This window comes from Geotrypetes seraphini, chromosome 4 (assembly GCF_902459505.1).
Source record: "Geotrypetes seraphini chromosome 4, aGeoSer1.1, whole genome shotgun sequence".
NCBI classification, from domain to species: Eukaryota; Metazoa; Chordata; class Amphibia; order Gymnophiona; family Dermophiidae; genus Geotrypetes; species Geotrypetes seraphini.
Window position 1 is genome coordinate 219094336 of NC_047087.1, and position 20328 is coordinate 219114663.

Consider the following 20328-nt stretch of genomic DNA (forward strand, 5'->3'; position numbering starts at 1 on the left):
TGATTTCTACGGACCAATCCAGAAACAGATCTTAGATGAATAGCCTTTCTGTATAAAGTCTCATACAGGCTGGAAGACACAGGCACCTTTCAATAGATAAGCACAGCATAGGAGTATAACTCCCCCAAGATTCACACAGTCTAGGCATGAAGGCATAGATGGATGTCCTTGACTAGAATATACATACCCAGAATGCATCAGGCAGAAACAGCAAAGATGTGTTCTTCTTTCTCTTCTTGCAAGTTCAGGCTGGAATGATTTCTTACAAATAATGGTTCAGGCTTGATGATGTCAGAGAGGCTTAACCTTCAGGTGCAAATAAGGAAACACACCTACAACAGCTTACAGTTTTGTTAAAGAACATAAAAATAGTAAAATGATCAAATACCATATAAATAATACAAATTATGGAAAAAGGTCGGACTCAAGGGGTAACAGTTAAAGTAATACAAATTGAATGAATACATAAATAAATAATAAGCAAAAAATGGAAATGCAAGATGCACAAAAGATATAGATGGGTTAATTTCATAACATAGAGCGGCATAATAAAAAAAAACCATCTAAGTCCGTTTTGGGCCTAAGGCGTTAGTCATCCAAACTTGGCAGCGTCCAAAGTCCATTCTTGAAAAATACGTCCAAAATGTATTTTTATTGAGAATCGTCTACTTCTACATTGCCGTTTGTTCATCCAGACCGCTAAGTTGTCTATGTTTATACCCCATTCTCGTCTAAAAAATTGTCCAAGCCCAAAAAGGCTAGAAAAGAGAACTTTTGGAGGTGGGAGGGGTCAGCAAAGTGATGGACTGGCCACCCAGACATGGCAAGAGAGTAGTGGGGCACCTTACAGGGAAGAGGTGGTGGAAACAAAGACTGTCTGAATTCAAAAGGGCCTGGGATAGGCACATGGGATCTTTCAGAGAGAGAAAGAGATAATGGTTACTGCGGATGGCAGACTAGATGGGCCATTTAGCCTTTATCTGTTGTCATGTTTCTATGTTTCTAACTTCACAAAAAGGGTGCCACATAAACATCTCACCACAACTCCCTTATAGGTCATGGTAAGCCCCCCCCCCCAAATACCCATAAAACTTACTATACCCACCTGTCTACCCCCCCTCCCCCAATAGACCTTATGACTGCAGGTGCCACCTGTATGGCAGTACAGTAGGGTTATGGGAGTTTTGGTGGGTGCACATTTTTCACAGTGCAGTGGTTGGTATAGCTTATGGGCCTGGGTCCTCCTCTCTATGGTTCACTAGCTCTCCCCCCAGACTACTTAAGCCACCTCTGCATAACTCTACTAGGCTTTCCTATGCCAGGTGCTGATGTTCTGGATGTATGTACTTTTTTACTTTTTTTATTCTGAATTTTATGGCCTGGGTGGGGGTGGGGGATTCAGTGATCACTTGGGGAGTGTGTGTGGGTCTGTACTTTGTTCATGTAGTGGTTATATGATCACTTTGGATACCTTCTGGGCACTTATATCTGTTTTTAGATCACCTAAGTCAGAATGTATAAATTCCGTCTAAGCAGTCTCGTTAAACTTTTGATTATCACTGCAGGACAACTAAGTCTAGGTTGGCCCACATCCCGCCTACCTCCCACCCTAACACCCTTTTTCACTCTGGCCATACAGCGGCAGTGAAAAGGCCTAAGCTGTTTTTAGATACGTCTAAAACCCGTTTCAATTATCGGCACTTGGACGACCTATCTTTTTGATCGTCCAAAATGTTCTCAAAAAAGCCTATCTTTCAAAATATCCAAATAGCAATTTTCAAAAGATAGAATTTGGACATCCTACACCACAGTTTGACAAATGGAAAAGTGCATGTTGTGGGTGTGTTTAGGGCTGGACTAGGGAGAGCCCAAACGTAGAACATTCAATGGTGATAATAGAATGGGAAGAAATGTCCAAGTTTAAAAAAAGAAGAGTGTCCCAGATATACCCCTTTTAGCTCTGGGTGCACAACGACATTCAGAGGCCTAAAAAGGCCCTGAATAAGTCCATAAATAGGTTTGATTATCGGCACTGGATGACCTGTCTTTTAGTGCTGACTTGGGAGGGTTTGTAGATGTGTTTAAGTTTTGATAATGAGCCCCTTAGCCTATAGGGATAGGAGAAGATAGTATATGCTGCAGATGGGCAGACTGGATGGGCCATTTGGCCTTTGTCTGCTGTCATGCTTCTATGTTTCTATAAAGCTGTTCCTGATTCTTTTTTATATTATTATTTTACCCATCCTGTTCCTTCTGAAAAGAATATATCCTGATTATTTACTTACCAACTCTAATTATATCTAAACCACACTGAACTATGAGTCAATTACTTTAACCACGTCATCAACCTCTTCTTTTGGCAATGTGGTTTCTCCCTGGCTAATAAAGTTCTTGGATAGATTGCAAGCATCGTTTACAGATGGCATTTCAATTTCTTACTTCTTCTGTCTTGCATAGTAGTTTTGTACCATTTTTGCCCTTGTACTAAATCCTGTAAAACTGCAGAGATCACTTTGCTGCTGCTAAAAAACACCACTGCCCAAACCTCCCCTATTTCTTTAGCTGGTTCTCTTGGATCATTCTGAGATTCCTGTTGAAAAGAAAATAGAAATATTTATCTTGACTTCGGCACAGTGGCGTACCTAGCATAAGTTTAAAATAGTAAACACTTTCAATATAGATGCTATGATGTCCTATAATGTGGTGTAAGGACAGAAAAAGCTGTGTTCCAGTTAAAAATGAAGGAAAAAGCCTCAGAACAGGCCCTCCCACCACCACCAAAGTGGATAATAAACCTGGTCAAGCGATAACCTCACTGGCAAAGAACCTTCAATATGTACTGGACAATCAAGCCTTAAGCTGTGCTTCACTCCAAATTTTAAAATTTTTTAAAAAAATGATAGAGGAAAAAATTCCACTTATCTTCTGATCATCGGCACACCAACGAAGGCCAGCGTTTCACCAACAGGCTACATCAGGGTGTGTCCCGACCGATCAGGCTTCTCTCAAAAAAGACGCTGAAGCGTTTAACACATCCGAAAAGGCTCCTAGCATATGTGACACCTGGGGCCCATCATTTTTTGACACCCCCCCATCTGTACGGAAAACATGATTTTTAGTAACAATCCACAAGTCACACATGAGTACCTAGGAAAAGGCAGCATCTTACATAATGCAATGAGCAATACAACATCAATACACCCATTGTAAAACTAAACAAGCCAGACTAGTACAGATCAATCCTGTAGTCAATTCTAACAAAAAAACCATGTCTTTCGAACACACAGAACACAGAAAACACCTTTGCCTAGTTTGGAATATGTAATCACAAACTAACCCCTCCCTCTTTTACAAAACTGTAGTGTGGATTTTAGCTACGGAGATAACAGCTCTGACGCTCATAGAATTCTGAGCATCAGAGCTGCTACCACCACGGCTGGCACTATAAAATGCTCCACAGTTTTGTAAAAGGGGGGATAAAATAGAAATTCATAGACAAAGGTTAAATTGAACCAGCAAGAAGCTGGACTCTGCATACAATGCAACACCACAGAAACAGTGACACATGTCTCCTAAAGCAATAAATAAATAGAAAATGTTTTTCTACCTTTGTCTTCTGTGGTTTCTGCTTTCCTTATCTTCTTGTAACTCTCTTCCTTCCATCCACTGTCTGCTGTCTCTCTTCCCCCATATGGCATCTTTTCTCCATTTATGCCCCTTCCAGAAACTGTATGCCTCCCCATTCCATCTCTCCTTTCACCCCCATTGGTCTGGCATCTCTCTCCTCTCCTTCCCTCTCCCACACCTCTCCTCTGCAATCCCTTTCCGTTTTTCTCTCATTTTCCTTTTCAATTTATTTTCTGCATTTATCTAGATTACGTTCTTACTACCCTCTCATCAATGTCCTTTTTTACTGTCTACCTAAAGCTTGCCACCTCTTTCCCTCACCCCTTCCAGTATCTAACTCTATCCTCATCCTTCAATCCAGCATGTGCCCTTTTTTCTTTCTCCTCCCCACTTCCTTCCAGCGTCAGCTCCCCCTCTCCCTCACACTTCCATTAATTGTCTGTTCCTCTCTCTACCCCTTCCATCTACTGTTCACTTTATGTCTCGCCCCTTCCAGTCACTGCCCTCTCTGCCCTTTCCATCCAATGTCTGCCTTCTCTCTCTCTTCCATACATCTTTCTTCTTTCTATGCTCCTTTCATAACTATCTATCCTGTGCCCCTTCTCTCCTTTGTACATGATTGATTTCAGCTCTGCCACCTCTCCATTTTTTTTCTCTCTGTCACCACCCCATCCCCTATGCTCTGGCATCTCTCTTTTCTCCTTTCTTTCCTTCGCACCCCACAGTCTGGTATCTTCCATTCCCTGATTCTCTGGCATCTCTCTCCTTTCCTTTTCTTCCATCTTTCCCTCCCCCTCCATGCTCTGACATCTCCCCCTTCCTTTTCCCTTAGTGTCACATATCTTCCTCCTTCCCTCCAAGCCCTGGCATCTCCTTTCATTCCCTTCTTCATCTTCCTTCTCCCTCTAGCTGGGTACAGCAACATTCTCCCCTGCAGCTCTGGACTTCCCCACACCTGCTCTCCCCAAATTGCCAATGCTTCGGTTACTCTTCTTTTTTCCTCCCTCCCACCCCCACCAAGGGACCCTGCGGCACCATCAGCTCTTAGTCCCTCTAACGCGGGCCCTGCAGCTCCGGACTTCCCCACAGCTGCTCCCCCTCCCCCCCCCCCGATGGCTATTATTTTAAATGTTATGGCAGCCGCGGAACTCTTCCTGCAGCTGCCACCCGCCTAGGTGGGAATAGGAAGTCGCTGTTGCAAGAAGAGTTCTGGGGCAGGCTGAGATTAGAAGTCTCTGATGGATACAGCGCCACAGCTACCATAATATTTAAAATAATAGCGATGGGGGGGGGAAGCAGGTGTGGGGCAGTCCGGAGCTGCAGGGCCGGCATTAGAGGCAGTGAGAACAGGACAGCTAAGCGTGCCGGTCCAAAATCACCTTCAAAACCGGTCGGCTGTGCACCCCCCCCCCCCCAAGGCGTGCACCCGGGGCGGACCGTCACCCCCTGCCCCCCCCTTGGTTTGCCACTGTTTCGGCCATAAAGAAATGCAACACCAGATCTGACTTTTGCAGCAATAGAGCAAGGGTTCTCAGCCAAGTCTTCAGGACACACCTAGCCAGTCAGGTTTTCAGAATACCCACAATGATTATGCATGAGATTGATCTGCATACACTGGAGGCAGTGCATGCAAGTTTATCTCATGCATATTCATTGTGGATAGCCTGAGGATTGGGTTGAGAACATCTGGTCTAGAACTGCACAAAAGACTGGCACAGTGCAATGGCATAGCGAGAATGGTGGCGCTCTTCCCCTGCCCTTTTCTCTGCTTCCACCCCTACATGATCCTGCCCTGCCTCTTCCCCCCCCCCCCACACTGCCACACATGTATGCTGCTTCCCTTCCCCTGTGCCTCTGTGGCATTCCTGGTGAGAGCAGCATCTCCCGGCCTGCTGTCTACCTCCGATATCACTTCCTGGGTGTGGATCCAGGAGGTGATGTTGGGGGAGGAGTCAATGCAGGCATGGTGGCGGTTTGGGGTTGCTGCTTGCACCGGGGGCACTGCAGAAGTGCAGAGGATGGGAGGCAGCATGTACATGCAGCAGTGGGAAGCGGGGAGGGGGCGGGAGCAGAGAAGAGGACAGGTGGTGCACCTCTACCAATATGGTGCCCGAGGAGGACCACCCCTGCCCTTACTACACCACTGGCACAGTGTCTCTCCCCTCCCTTACTACACCACTCCCACAGTGTCAGCAATCCCAGGTAATGGCTATTTATCCCCTCCATAGTTCCAGTCTGAAGAAGTGCAACTAGTTCTTGTTTCTAGTAAATAGGTGTTGGCATGAGCTACCACATTAATAGGCATGTATTAATTGGGAACTTAACACATAACCTTTAATGGGGGAAATAGAAAATGTGCTAAAAGTGACCTCAGCACGTGGGAAAGTCCCACGCTATCGATACCACAGGCCAATTTTTAGCACAGCTTAGTAAAAGGGCCCCATTGTAAACTCAATTAAGTTTAAGCTTATTAGGATTTTATATACAGGTACCTCCTATCAAGGTTTTCTAAGCGGTTTTACAATCAGGTACTCAAGCATTTTCCCTATGTATCTAAAAAAATGTTTTGTTTTACCACAATTAATATAACATATTGTCAATCAATGAATTTATAAGAAAATGAATTTGAAATGTGATATTTCAGCTATAAATAGAACTATGGAATTATGCAGCCCTCTGCAGATTTGCTATTTGATTGTTTCCTTGAACTATCATTAGGTTTGCAAGGACCACGAGGTCTACAGGGACTGCCAGGGAAGGTAGGACCAGCAGGTTTGAAAGGTGATAAAGGTTCAGAGGGAACTAAAGGAGAGAAAGGAAGCAGTGAAGGCGATGGTAAGTAGATCATTTCTATTGGGAAGAGTTAATATAAGGATATATGCTGAGTCATTTTGGACCATTGTAGGCCTTCAGATCTCATGACTGTGCAAAACGAACCACATGATAGGTAGTTATACATTTCAAACTGTAAAGGTGCACTAGAGCTTTAATGCACGCAATAGCGCACGTTAAATTCCTGAGCGCGCTTGCCACTACCGCCTCCTTTTTAGGAGGCGGTAGATTTTCGGCTACCGCACGCTATAGCACGCGGTAATTTTGTAGGTGCGCTAAAAACCCTAGAGCACCTTCATAAAAGGAGTCCTTAATGTCTCTTCTACATTCTTGTCATAATTTATCTACTTTATATGATAGTCATTCATGCATTAGGAAGAGGTATACAAAAGTAAACTCTCACTCTCTTTCCTCCTTTTCCAATCATAAATATCTCTCTAACTGAAGATCCACTTTTCTCTTTCATAAACATCACAAAGCAAAATCTTAAAATCAACTACTCTTAAAATAACCCACTGTACCACTGAAAATCTTGGACATTTCACAAAAATGCTGTAACAATTGTGTTTTCCATAATTTTTTCAATCTTAACCAGTCAGAACACAGCCATAACTTCCCACCAATGTGTTCCATAGCTTAATACCTGCAATACAAAAAGCAGCAGCTCTGGTTTCAGCATATCTACTTCGCATTATTGGTTCCAGCAACTTTTGATTTTCAGATCTCTGAGCTCTATTAGGCTTCTAAAGTACCACCACATAAGAACCATGGTGCTTGGTGGTAGACAGTTTGATAAATTACAAAAATCACTTTATGTTGGCCTCGAAATGCAATTGGTAGCCAATACAATTTTTTCAAAACAGGTGTAATATGGGTTGTTCTTTCAACACTCAGAACTAACCTTGCTGCGGCATCTTCTACTAACTGTAACACCCTGCTCCTCGTTTTAGAAACACCAAGGTAAAGAGCGTTACAGTAGTCCAATCATGATACCATCCCTTGCACAACAGTTCTGAAATCAAAATGAGAGACTAACGATCTCAAACAGTATACCGCATTTTTCACTCCATAAGATTCACTTTTTCCACTCAAAAAAGTGGGTGGAAAAAAGGGTGCGTCCTATGGAGTGAATACCAAAATTCCCCCCCACCCACATTACCTTCCAGGACCGCAGCCCGTCCCTCGCCCACTGCCGCCACTGATTGCTCATTGCCGAAATTAGAAGAAGGGAAAGGCCAGGCAGGTGCAATGATTGCACACCGCCGTCTCAGAAGCCTTACCCCCGACGTCAATTCTAACATCGGTGGCTGGCCCGGACCTTCTCCCCAATGTCATACCCTTCCAGGTGCTGTGCTCTTACCACGTCGGAGGTAATCTTCTGGGCCAGCTGCGTACAATCGCTGCACCTGCCTGGCCTTTCTGAGTGCCACGCAGCTACCACATCGGAGCTAATCTTCTGGGCCAGCAGCGTGCAAGTGCTGTACCCGCCTGGCCCTTCCAGGTGCCATGCTGCTAAGCCAGGAGTACTCCACCTCTCCCCCCCCCCCCCCGCGCTGCTTCAGCGACATGTCCTCACAACAGCAGCAGTGGGAGGTAAGTAAACCTAGCAGGCAGGCAGGCAGGCTTGGGGAAGGGGGGAAGAGAGCAGGCAGGCTTGGGGAAGGGGGGAAGAGGACAAAGGCTGGAAGGCATTGAGGAGGACATAAGAGGGAGGGAGGAAGGGACAATTGTTGGGCCTGAGGAAATCACCAGACCGGGGAGGGGGGAGGAGGGAGAGGCTGGGACCTGCCTGCCTGCCCTGCCGAATTAAAAATAGGGAGAAGCTGGGCCTGCCTGCCTGTGGGGAGGCCTGGAGGGGGGGAGCCCTGCTTGCTTGTCTGGGGAGGCTGCCTGGGAGGGGGGAGGCCTTCTTGCTTGCTTGCTTGGGGGGCTGCCTGGGAGGGGGGAAGCCTGCTTGCTTTGGGGGAGCTGCCTGGGAGGGGGATACCTGCCTGCCTGCCTGGGGGGGGGGTCTGCCTTGGAGGGAGGAGAACTGCCTGCATGCCTGCCTGGGGGGATGCCTGGAAGGGAGAGGCCTGCTTGCATGCCCTGTCTCTACCTGCCTGCCAGCCACTAGGCCTGCCTGCCTGTCCCAGTCTACCACTAGACCACCATAGGGAGGACAGGGTACAGAGCCTGGCAGGGAGGGAGGACAGGGTGCAGAATTTGTCAAGGAGTGTGGGGTTGGGTGCAGAGCCTGGCAGGGAGAATTTGGTTTCAGAATGTTTTTTTCTTGTTTTTCTCCTCTAAATATGGGGTGCTTCTTATGGTGAGGTGTGTCTTATGGAGCAAAAACTATGGTAACATGTGAAGTTGACCAAAACATGTCTTCTTTCCTTGTAATTCTTTCTCTCTCATTCTCTTTCTTCTGTACCTCAGTTACTCTGATACCTTTTTCATCTGCTAGATCGCCTTAAGCTTCTATTCCTCTTCTCCTTTTTCCTGACATCCCTTCTCCATCTCCCTCTTTGAATATTCCCTTTCCTTACCCATCCCCAAGATTCCATATCCACATTTTCTATACTTCAGCAATCGTCACTATAATCCATTTCCTTCTAAAGGAAACAAATAAAATAACTTAATATTATTTAGTATGCAAATCCATACAAATTTATGTACCACATAATTTCTGAATTTAATAAACTTTGCTGTAGGATTTTCAAACCCTTGATAGAGAATTGAACAAAGAATTGACCCAGAAAACTGGAAACTGCATAAATCTATCTTTTATTTTTTTTGTAGGACAACAATCTGTACAAAGTATGATTGAAAAACTTACTACTTTGCAAGACAACTTTAACAAATTAAAAAACGGTAAGATTACCTCTATTTGACATCCAAGCTAAAGTCAGGGCATAGCTTTGACCTTAGAGACCCTTATTCTAAAGTGCACTAAGCTCTAATGTGGTCTTAGTGCATGAGAAAAGGCTTACTGCAAAACTCATTACAACATTTTATTTTATTTTGGGGTTCTTTTTATTAAGATGTGCTAACCAATTTAGGGGTCCTAATACTAAGGAGCGCTAGCCGATTTAGCGGGTGCTAAATAGCACGCACTAAATGCTGACATATCCATAGAATATAATAGGCGCTTTAGCATATAGCGCACACTAATATTTAACACTCACTACATCGGCTAGCGCGCTTTGGTAAAAGAGGGGGTTAATGTGCACTAATCTTTAGCACGCTAAAATAGTTAGCACACCTTAATAAAAGGACCCCTTTATTTTTTAATATTTATATACCACTTTATAGGAATTTTCTTGTTTGCATACATTAATGCAAGCATTATTTACTTTTAAAAAATATTTCTAACGGGGGATGTGTCATGGGTGGAGAATAGCCATGGAACTGTTAAGAACATAAGAACATAAACAACTAGTACATTAGGATTAGCATGTACTAACTCAGTGGTCTCAAACTCGCGGCCCGGGTGCCACATGCGGCCCGCAAGGTACTGTTTTGAGGCCCCCAGTATGTTTATCATAATCACAAAAGTAAAATAAAAGTTTCTTGATCATATGTCTCTTTAGCTATAAATGACAATATTATTATTAAGACTTAGCCAAAAGGAAAGATTTATAAACTATAAAGAGTTTTACCTTATGCAAAATTGTCATTTCTTTAATAAGACAAACTTTTTTTTCTGAGGCCCTCCAAGTACCTACAAATCCAAAATGCGGCCCTGCAGAGGGTTTGAGTTTGAGACCACTGTACTAACTGGTTCATGCTGGATCAATGTGGAAACACTTAAGTGTCTCCAAAATAGGAGGCGATAAACATTCCTGCATTCATTTTTTTGCAGGTCTTGCATGCTAATGGACAAATTAGCACAGGTCTTTGAAAATAAAAATAAACCCCATTATATTGCCACATTAAAAAGAGGCATAGGCCCTCTTTTGCTAACCGATTAGCATGTGCTAAACGCTAACGCGTGCATGTTAGTCTATGGATGCGTTAGTGTTTAGCGCGCACTAATCGGTTAGCGCACCATAGTAAAAGAGGGGGTTAGTAAAGGAGAAAGTCTTGCATTATAATGTGCTAAAAGCTCATTTTTAGTGCATTTTAGATTGTTTTGGTAGTCTTTTGTTACTACTACTTGATATAACTTTATTTTTACTCCAACATTTAATAATTCCCTATGGACGTCGGAGCGATTACTGCAGCAGCAGCCACTAGAGTGGCTTTGTAAACAGGGGGGGGGGGTTGTTTTTATTGCTTACAGTTTCATTTTTGCTATTGTTATTTTAGTATGCTTTATTATGTTTTGTATTGCTGTGCTATATTTTTTTGTTTTGATTGTATTTTATTTTGTTGAACTAATTTGTTTATTATTAAGGGGGCCTTTTTACAAAGCAGCATTAAAAAATAGTCTGCGGTTTATCAGTATCATGGGGTTTTCCACGTGCTGAGGCTACTTTTAGCATGACTGTAAAATGGCCGCATTTCCCATTTTCTGAATAAATGACTGCAAGCTAATTTCCCAATGTGGCCATTAGTGCGGGAGCCCTTACCGCCACCTATTTATTAGAGAGTAAGGGGGATAATCAAACTGGCGCCTAAACTTAGGCACTGGTAGGCACCCTACTGAAGCCTAACTTAATTGACAAACGCCATTAGAAATGGCAACAAATGACAAGGTTGAGGCGCCTACTGGTACCGAAATAAAAGACACTGAAATCGCACCTCTGTAGGCACTGTAGGTTGCTGAATGCCAAAGTAGGCATGGCCAAAGCCATAAATGGCAAAGGAATAGGGGTCTGTCTTCCAGACAATATAAAAATTAATCGAATCAAGACTCAACACGGAGCCATGTTTCGATGCTTGCATCAGGAGTCACAAATTCTTTATATCATGTAAATATTAAGGGGGAGATTCTAAAACCGGCGCTTAAGTTCAGGCACCAGTAGGCACCCTACCGATGCCTAAATTAATTAAAAACGCTATTAGAAATATTGAAGTGCCTACTGGGGCCTAAATAAAAGGCTCGGGAATCACGTCTAACTAGGTGCTTTTGTGGCCAGTGCTGGAAGTGGCTTTAGGCAGTCTAAAGCACCTATGTAGGTGTGATTCACGAAAAGATAGGCACCAGAAATGTAGGCCCAGAAAACCCTGGCCTACATTTCTGGCACCTATCTGTGCTGGGGGATCACGCCAATAGGCCGCAGCTGCCATAAGCTGACCATGGAGCAAGCAGGACTCCTTGAAACTGTGGCTTCAGGGAGTCCTGCTGGCTCAAATGATTGTGGATTCACCAGCTTTGATCAACTCAGCTGGCAGTGAGTGCATAAGCAGGAAGGGGAGCCAGGGGGTGGGCTTGGGGGGGTCCATTGGGGGGATGCCTGTGATGTTCAGGGGGTGTAAATATGATTGGTGTTAACCGCTTTGACAATTTTTACGCAATATATTAAATTTTAATGGAAACTTGGAAACTTGGGGGTTCTGGCAAGAGGAACTGGGCAGCCCTCCTGCCGGCAATGTACAGGGGGCGTGTGGGGTTTCCGACAAGTGGGACTGGGTATCCCTCCTGATGGCGATGTACAGCGGGGTGGGGGGTTCCGGCAGGAGGGACTTGGCATCCCTTCTGCCGGGATGAATGGGGGTGGGGATTTCGGCAAAGAGATCTTTTGTCGTGATAAGCTCAGCAGCAACCCGATTTTCTAACTGGCGCCTGTGACATGGACGCCAGTTAGCGGATCGGGTTATTAGGTGGGCTTAGGTATGATTTTCTATAGGACGCCTGTGTGTGATTCTCAAAAGTCGCTTAGGCGGCTTCTGAGACTGGGTGTCCTATATAGAATCCTGGCCTTTGAGTCCAGGAAAGTGAATCTGAAATGTTTTTAATAAATGAATACATAATTAAGAACATAAGAATTGCCACTGCTGGGTCAGACCAGTGGTCCATCATGCCCAGCAGTCTGCTCACGCGGCGGCCCTCTGGTCAAAGACCAGCACCCTAACTGAGACTAGCCCTACTAATGCACGTTCTTATTCAGCAGGAATTTTTCTAACTTTGTCTTGAATCCCTGTAGGGTATTTTCTCCTATAACAGCCTCAGGAAGAGCATTCCAGCTTTCTACCACTCTCTGGGTGAAGAAGAACTTCCTTACGTTTGTACGGAATCTATCTCCTTTCAACTTTAGAGAGTGCCCTCTCTGGGTGAAGAAGAACTTCCTTATGTTTCAACTTTAGAGAGTGCCCTCTCGTTCTCCTTACCTTGGAGAGGGTGAACAACCTGTCCTTATCTACTAAGTCTATTCCCTTCAATACCTTGAATGTTTCGATCATATCCCCTCTCAATCTCCTCTGTTCGAGGGAAAAGAGACCCAGTTTCACTAATCTTTCGCTGTACGGCACCTCCTCCAACCCCTTAATTATCTTAGTCGCTCTTCTCTGGACCCTTTCGAGTAGTACCATGTCCTTCTTCATGTACGGTGACCAGTGCTGGACGCAGTACTCCAGGTGAGGGCGCAACATGGCCTGGTACAGCGGCATGATAACCTTCTCTGATCTGTTTGTGATCCCCTTCTTTATCATTCCTAGCATTCTGTTTGCGCTTTTTGCTGCTGCTGCACATTGCGTAGACGGCTTCATCGACTTGTCGATCAGAACTCCCAAGTCCTTTTCCTGGGAGGTCTCTCCAAGTACCGCCCCAGACATCCTGCTTTTGTGCATGAGATTTTTGTTACGACATGCATTACTTTACACTTATCCACGTTGAACCTCATCTGCCATGTCGATGCCCATTCCTCGAGCCTGATTATGTCACGTTGCAGATCTTCGCAATCCCCCTGCGTCTTCACTACTCTGAATAATATTGTATCGTCCGCAAATTTAATCACCTCGCTCGTCGTACCTATGTCCAGCTCGTTTATAAAGATGTTAAAGAGCACGGGTCCAAGCACCGAGCCCTGTGGCACCCCACTAGTGACGTTCTTCCAGTCTGATTATTGTCCATTTATCCCCCACTCTCTGTTTCCTATGCTCCCGCCAGTTTTTAATCCATGTGAGTATTTCACCCTTGATTCCATGGCTCACAATTTTCCGAAGTAGTCGTTCATGCGGAACCTTGTCGAATGCCTTCTGAAAATACAGATATACAATGTCAATCGTATCGCCCTTGTCTATCTGTCTGTTTATTCCCTCAAAGAAGTGCAGCAAATTCGTCAAACACAATCTGCCTTTGCTAAAACCGTGCTGACTGGACATCATCAGCCCGTGTCTGTCAAGGTGATCAATGATGCTGTCCTTTATCAGTGACGCTACCATCTTTCCTGGTACCGAGGTCAGACTCACAGGTCTGTAGTTTCCCGGATCTCCCCTCGAACCTTTCTTGAAGATCGGCGTAACATTCGCCACCTTCCAGTCTTCCGGAATCTTTCCCGATTTGATCCCCGGGACCGGATAACATTTTCACATCAGAATATACAGTTCCTTAATTAGGATTTGCAGCTGGTCTTAACAAAGAGATAATTTTAGTTTAGTTTAGTTTAGATAATAAACAATGAGCAGAGGTGAAAGAATAAAAGAATAAAAGAACAGAATAAATGTCCCAGCAGTCATGTGTAGACTTATAGGTCTATATTTTAACATCCAATGGCCTGGCAATTTTGTCTACTCATTGACCCCTTTTATCATAGACTAGCATTTCTTAAATGAAATCTTTAGACATATGTCAAGAGATAGTGTTTTGAAGCATAGATATGCACACCCTAAAGAAATACCTAATCAATCCTGGCATATATGCAAGTAGTGTGTGGTCTTCGTCATAAGGCATATAGGGACAGACTAAAAGGCGTATGGGTACAGACTAAAATGTATACAATATGTATACTTTGGAGGAAAGGCAGGAGAGTGGAGATATAATAGAGACTTTTTTAAATACCTACATGGCATAAATATGCATGAAGCAAACTTCTTTCATTTGAAAGGAAGCTCTGGAATGAGAGGGCTTAGGATGAATTTAAAAGGTGATAGGCTCAGGAGTAATCTAAGGAAATAATTTTTACAGAAAGGGTGGTAGATGCATGGAACAATCTCCCAGAAGAGATAGTAGAGATGGAGACTGTGTCTGAATTCAAGAGAGCATGGGTTAGGCAAGTGGGATCTTTTAGAGAGAGGAAGAGATAATGGTTACTGCAGATGGGCAGATTAGATGGGCCATTTGGCCTTTGTCTGCCTTCATGTGTCTATGTTTCTATAAAAGGGCACAAGAAGGTTGTGTTGAGAGGACGGAAACACATGAGCTGGGGTATAGGGTATAAACAGACTGAAAAGAAACAGGGAAAAACCAGTATAAAAACTTGATATCAACCAGTATATTTTTTCTAGCATAAAAAATGTTGGTCCTCAAATACTACTCGTACTAAGTCAACTTGACTACTGTAACATCGCCTATTTAGCAATCTCCCAAAAGAATATGCGACGTCTTCAAATAATGCAAAATGCAGCAGTCAGACTTATCTTCGGGCTGAAGAAATTCGATCACGTGACACCTTACTACCGGCAATTGCACTGGCTGCCGACAGAAGCACGCGTAAAGTTTAAATTCGCCTGCCTCTGCTTCAAAGTACTATATGGACTAGCCCCCAAATACATAACGGACCTTTTCTCCTTTTCCACCAACAGACGCAAGAGAAGCACACATTCAAACTTTGTTTCCCCTCCAGTTAGAGGTTGCAAACTGAAAAAACACAATGAATACCTTCTCTCACATCAAGCAGCCATATGGGGTAAATACCTAGATCAATTGCTTTCACCGACCACTTATGAGGAATTTAGGAAGTGCCTAAAAACATACCTTTTCCTGAAATATCTAGACAACTGACCCACTCTTCTCTCTCTCCACAATAAAGGTCCTCTTACCCATTCCCTCTCTCCCCTCATAAGTCCGTATAGAACTTTACTGTTCAGCAATATATATAAACTGTTATTATTATCATATTATAATTTTTGCTGTATTTTTTGAAATGCATGACCTTTTCCTATCAGGTCCTCTCGGAAATTTCTTAGCAAATTGTATATCTTATATTCTCGCTCAGCAAACTGTATATTTATATTTTTGCTTACTTAAAATTTCTGCACTCTGTATTTCCTCTGATCATCTGCATATTGTAACTCGCTGGACGTCCAGCTCCCTTGATTGTAAACCGCCTAGAAGTCGCAAGATTGTGGCGGTATAGAAGAATATTATAGTTATTATTATTATTATTAAACTAGGCCATTCTTCAGAAGTGGGGTGATCACTTAGGGACCCACCCCACAGTTGACGGCCCCCCTGCAACCAGCCACAGAATCCATGAATAGGCAGCACCGAGTGTGCAGAATCTGAGCTCTTTTATCAAGACTTTGGGAACATGGGTCATTTTTATGAAGCAGTAGTAAAGTTGCTGGTACTCAAAACCCCTGAACGCAACACAGACAATTTTAAACGGAATCTGATAGATGATAAGAGCCAGTACTTTGTGAATAGTAGGGGAGTTAAGTGATTGTGTTTCTTTGTGCTTAAAAGTAAATTGACCAAAGTATTCTTGATTAGCTAAAATGCTAATCAAGAATACTTTGCCTTTGAAAGAGTGAGTCACAGTAATCAAGGCATGAAAGAAACAAAGTGTACAGTAGAAGGTGTATAGCTCAGTGATCAATCCAAGAGTGATATATGAGTCAAAATACAAATGATTATCTAAGGCCACAACTAGAACTTTAAAAGTGTCTGAAAGGGGATTGTACCGTATTTTCACGCATATAACGCGCGCGTTATACGCGTTTTTACCTACTGCGCATACCCCTCGCGCGTTATACGCGTGAGCGCGGTATACAAAATTTTTTTTACATAGTTCCCACCCCGCCCGACGCCCGATTCAACCCCCCCAGCAGGTCCGCTCGCACCCCCACCCCGAACGACAGCTCGCACGCGCTCCCACCCGCACCCGCATCCACGATCGGAGCAAGAGGGAGCCCAAGCCCTCTTGCCCAGCCGACTCCCCAACTCCCCGACAATATCGGGCCAGGAGGGAGCCCAAACCCTCCTGGCCACGGCGACCCCCTACCCCCACCCCGCACTACATTACGGGCAGGAGGGATCCCAGGCCCTCCTGCCCTCGACGCAAACCCCCCCCCTCCAACGACCGCCCCCCCCAAGAACCTCCGACCGCCACCCCAGCCGACCCGCGACCCCCCTGGCCGACCCCCACGACACCCCCACCCCCCTTCCCCGTACCTTTGGTAGTTGGCCGGACAGACGGGAGCCAAACCCGCCTGTCCGGCAGGCAGCCAACGACGGAATGAGGCCGGATTGGCCCATCCGTCCCAAAGCTCCGCCTACTGGTGGGGCCTAAGGCGCGTGGGCCAATCTGAATAGGCCCTGGAGCCTTAGGTCCCACCTGGGGGCGCGGCCTGAGGCACATGGGCCCAACCCGACCATATTTGTTGAGCCTAGAAAACATTAAACAGGATGGGACCCAATATAGAGCCTTGTGGCCCCCATAATATAAGGGGTACAAAGCATAAGTTTACTGGTGCAAACTCTTTGTGGGTTATAATATTTTAGCCATGGATTTATAATGGCATGGACCACTATGTTCATACTCACATTTGTGTGATTTTTTTTCAATAAAGGGAGAGAGAGAATTCAGTCACCGTAGGTATAAGAAACAATAAAAGGCTCTTGTTTGTAAGCTCTCTTCATTGTAATCCGCTACCGCAGTTTTTCTGTAAACTCTTCATGGTTGTATTTGCTCTTATATAATTGAATCTTTATATGCATTGAGCGATCCACAAATACTAGATTAGATTAGAAAGGTTCTATGAATTTGTGGGATCAAAGTAAGTGATGAATTGAACAGTATCCCAATATTTTTCATCCGGTATTTTGGCATCAGGTTTGTATGTGTCAAGAATCCACATGAGTAGCATAATAAGGGGGGGGGGGGAGTCCACCCCAGGCGCCGTCTTTGGAAAGGCACAGCACCCATCCTCCGCTCTGCCCCCCTCTCCCCCGCTGCCACGCGCGCACGCCGCTTCCCTCCCTCGTATCTTTGTAACATTCCTTGCGCTAGCATCAACCCCCAACCTGTCATGCCTGTGTCAGTTCTTCTGATGTAACTTCCTAGACCTGCGCCTAGTAAGTGATGTCAGAGGCAGAGCCCACACAGGCGCGACAGCAGGATGGGGGAGTCCTGTGCCAGGAACATTAGGTATGGGGGAAGGGAAGCGGCTCACATACACGCATGGTAGTGGGGGTGGGGCGGGGGAAGGAGGGTGGGGGATGGGCTATGCCACTGCCTAAAGGCAGAGTTTGATTCTTTTTTGCCCTTTCTTGAGTTGCTGTTAGGCAGTCAATATACTTTAAAGGTTTAATCCAGACCCTATCTATTCTAACTTGCAACTCTTTGACACATATATTGCCCTAAGGAGAAGCACAGCTCCCCCACCTTTTGCTTCCTAGGAGGAAACATAGGAACCAAGTGCTGCTGTATCTGAATTGAGGAAATCTTAGGACAAGTACATAGAATTGTAGAATAGCAGTTGCCCTGCTGGTTCTTTCATGGGTAAGTCTACACACTAAGACCCCAATTCTATAAACAGCATCTAAACCTTTGGTCTCAAACTCGCAGCCCGGTGGCCACATGCAGCCCTCCAGGTACTATTTTGAGGCAATCTGTATGTTTATCATAATCACAAAGTATAATAAAAGAGTTTCTTGATCATATGTCTCTTTAGCTATAAATGACAATATTATTAATAAGACTTAGCCAAAAGGAAAGATTTATAAACTATAAAGAATTTTACCTCATGCAAAATTGTCATTTCTTTAATAAGACATTAACTCTTTTTTCTGAGGCCCTCAAGTACCTACAGATCCAAAATGTGGCTCTGCAAAGGGTTTGAGTTTGGGACCACTGATCTAAATCATAGGTGCTGAAGAATGCAGTACATAGCACATGTCAATTAAGTTCAGCACTGTTTATAGAATCATGCCTAGCAGTGCTTAAAGTGAACAGGTGTAGATAGGTGTCTGAATCTTAGGCACATCCTATTTATGCCATGGTTTTCTTGGCCAAAATGCTGGCACCTAAGTCCAAAACAAGTACACTTCTTCCTTCCTATTCGTGAGGGTTAGGGACAGAGCCAGCCCGCAAATAAAGAAAATTCACGAATAACTTTTGGTCCTGTTCTGACCCACCCCTGGACCTTTTACTGGTGTTCTAGCAGTGACGCGGGGCAGGAGCGATCTTCCTACACTCCTGCCCCATGCAGAGCCGTGCTGTGAGTTCCCGTGGTCTTATGAGACTACAACAGGAACTCCCTGTTGTAGTCTCGTGAGACCACGGGAACTCACAGTATGGCTCTGCACGGGGGAGGAGTGTAGGAAGATCGCTCCTGCCCCACATCATCACTAGACCATCAGGTAAAATCCATGCTCCTGGGGCAGCTGCTCACCTCCTCAGCTTCCAATCGCCCTCCTCCGCATCCGATCACCTCATCCTCCTCCGATTGCCCCTCCTCCTCCTCCGATTGCCCCTCCTCCTCCTCCAATCACCTCCCTCCTCGCCCCGATCAAAGTCCCGGGGCCATTTTTATCAATGTGGCCTGCCAAGAGCAATTCTCAGTGGGGGGGGCTGAGGAAAAAGAATTCATGAATAAACAAAACTGTGAAAATCGAAACCACGAATAGGGAGGGGGAAGTGAACCTCCTAGAAAATCATGCCTACATACCATCCCTAAGCATGCCTGCTTTCTGGTAGGTGCATTGGACTAGGCGCCTACCAATCTAATTGCCCACCATCCAATTAATTTAAGCCAATTATGAGGCACTAATTTCTTGTTATTGGCATTGATTAAGCTTTTAAAATAATTAACCCCCCTCTTTACTAAACTGCAATAGTGGTTATTAGCACAAGGAACTGCGCTGAATGCTCCGTGCTGCTCCTGACATTCATATGAGCGTCGTGAGCTGCGCGGAGCATTAAGCGCAGCTCCCTGTGCTAATAACCGCTATTGCAGTTTAGTAAAAGGGAGAGGGGGTAAGTTAGGTGCCTAGATTGGCTAGGCACACTGATATAGGTTCCTAACTCTAGGCATCTTTATAGAATTTGGGCCTAAGAGGCATGTAAACAGAGGAACCTATATTATAGAATTGCCCTTACGGTGCCAATGAAAATTTGGTTATAGACCTTGTCAGTGGCACTTATCTGAATAGCAACACTTGTTACCCAGATAAGTGCTGCTGAAATTTCTTGTTTTGTGGTAGAAAATTATAGGTTTTCCTGATGTTTCTAGACTAACACAGGCAGGGTATAAAAGTTTCAACAGCTTAAACATAGTTTTCATTTCTTGGGGGGGGGGGGGGTAATGTTTTTCCTTACGTTCCCCACTAAATGTATAATTTCCTATTAGAAGGTTCAGGATTTTTTTCTTTTTTTGAGCCAGGTCAGTTGGAAAGATTTTTGCTATATATACAGTAAAACTTTGGATTGCAAGTAATATAGTTTGCAAGTGTTTTGCAAGACAAGCAAAACATTTTAATAAATTTTAACCTTTTTTTTAATCTATATTAATTTTCTAATATTAACAGTGCTTGTGAAAATTTTAAACATAAACGAATCAGGAAAAGTACTTTAAATATACAAACATTCTGAAAACAATCATTTTCTCCCCCCCCCCTTCCTCCCATTCATTCATAAAAGTATAACCACATATCGAATTTCAATAAACTAAATACAAGAAATAATGATGCCTTCCCGCCTCCCTTTCTCCCACCCTGATTGTGTAAGGAATTAAATTTTAACTTGATATAAAAGCAATGTCTTGCAATACAAGTACATACAG

The 20328-nt window shown here is 44.4% G+C and overlaps 1 protein-coding gene across 3 annotated transcripts in view; it reads left to right on the forward strand.

Moving 5' to 3' along the window:
• LOC117359057 (mannose-binding protein-like) overlaps window positions 1-20328 on the forward strand; it is a 49675-nt gene that overhangs the window by 26012 nt on the left and 3335 nt on the right. For all 3 annotated transcript variants that reach the window (XM_033941190.1, XM_033941192.1, XM_033941191.1), the window contains exons 3-4: window positions 6346-6462; window positions 9241-9312. In XM_033941190.1, coding sequence (XP_033797081.1) covers window positions 6346-6462; window positions 9241-9312 — 189 coding nt within the window. The remainder of the gene's footprint in view (window positions 1-6345; window positions 6463-9240; window positions 9313-20328) is intronic.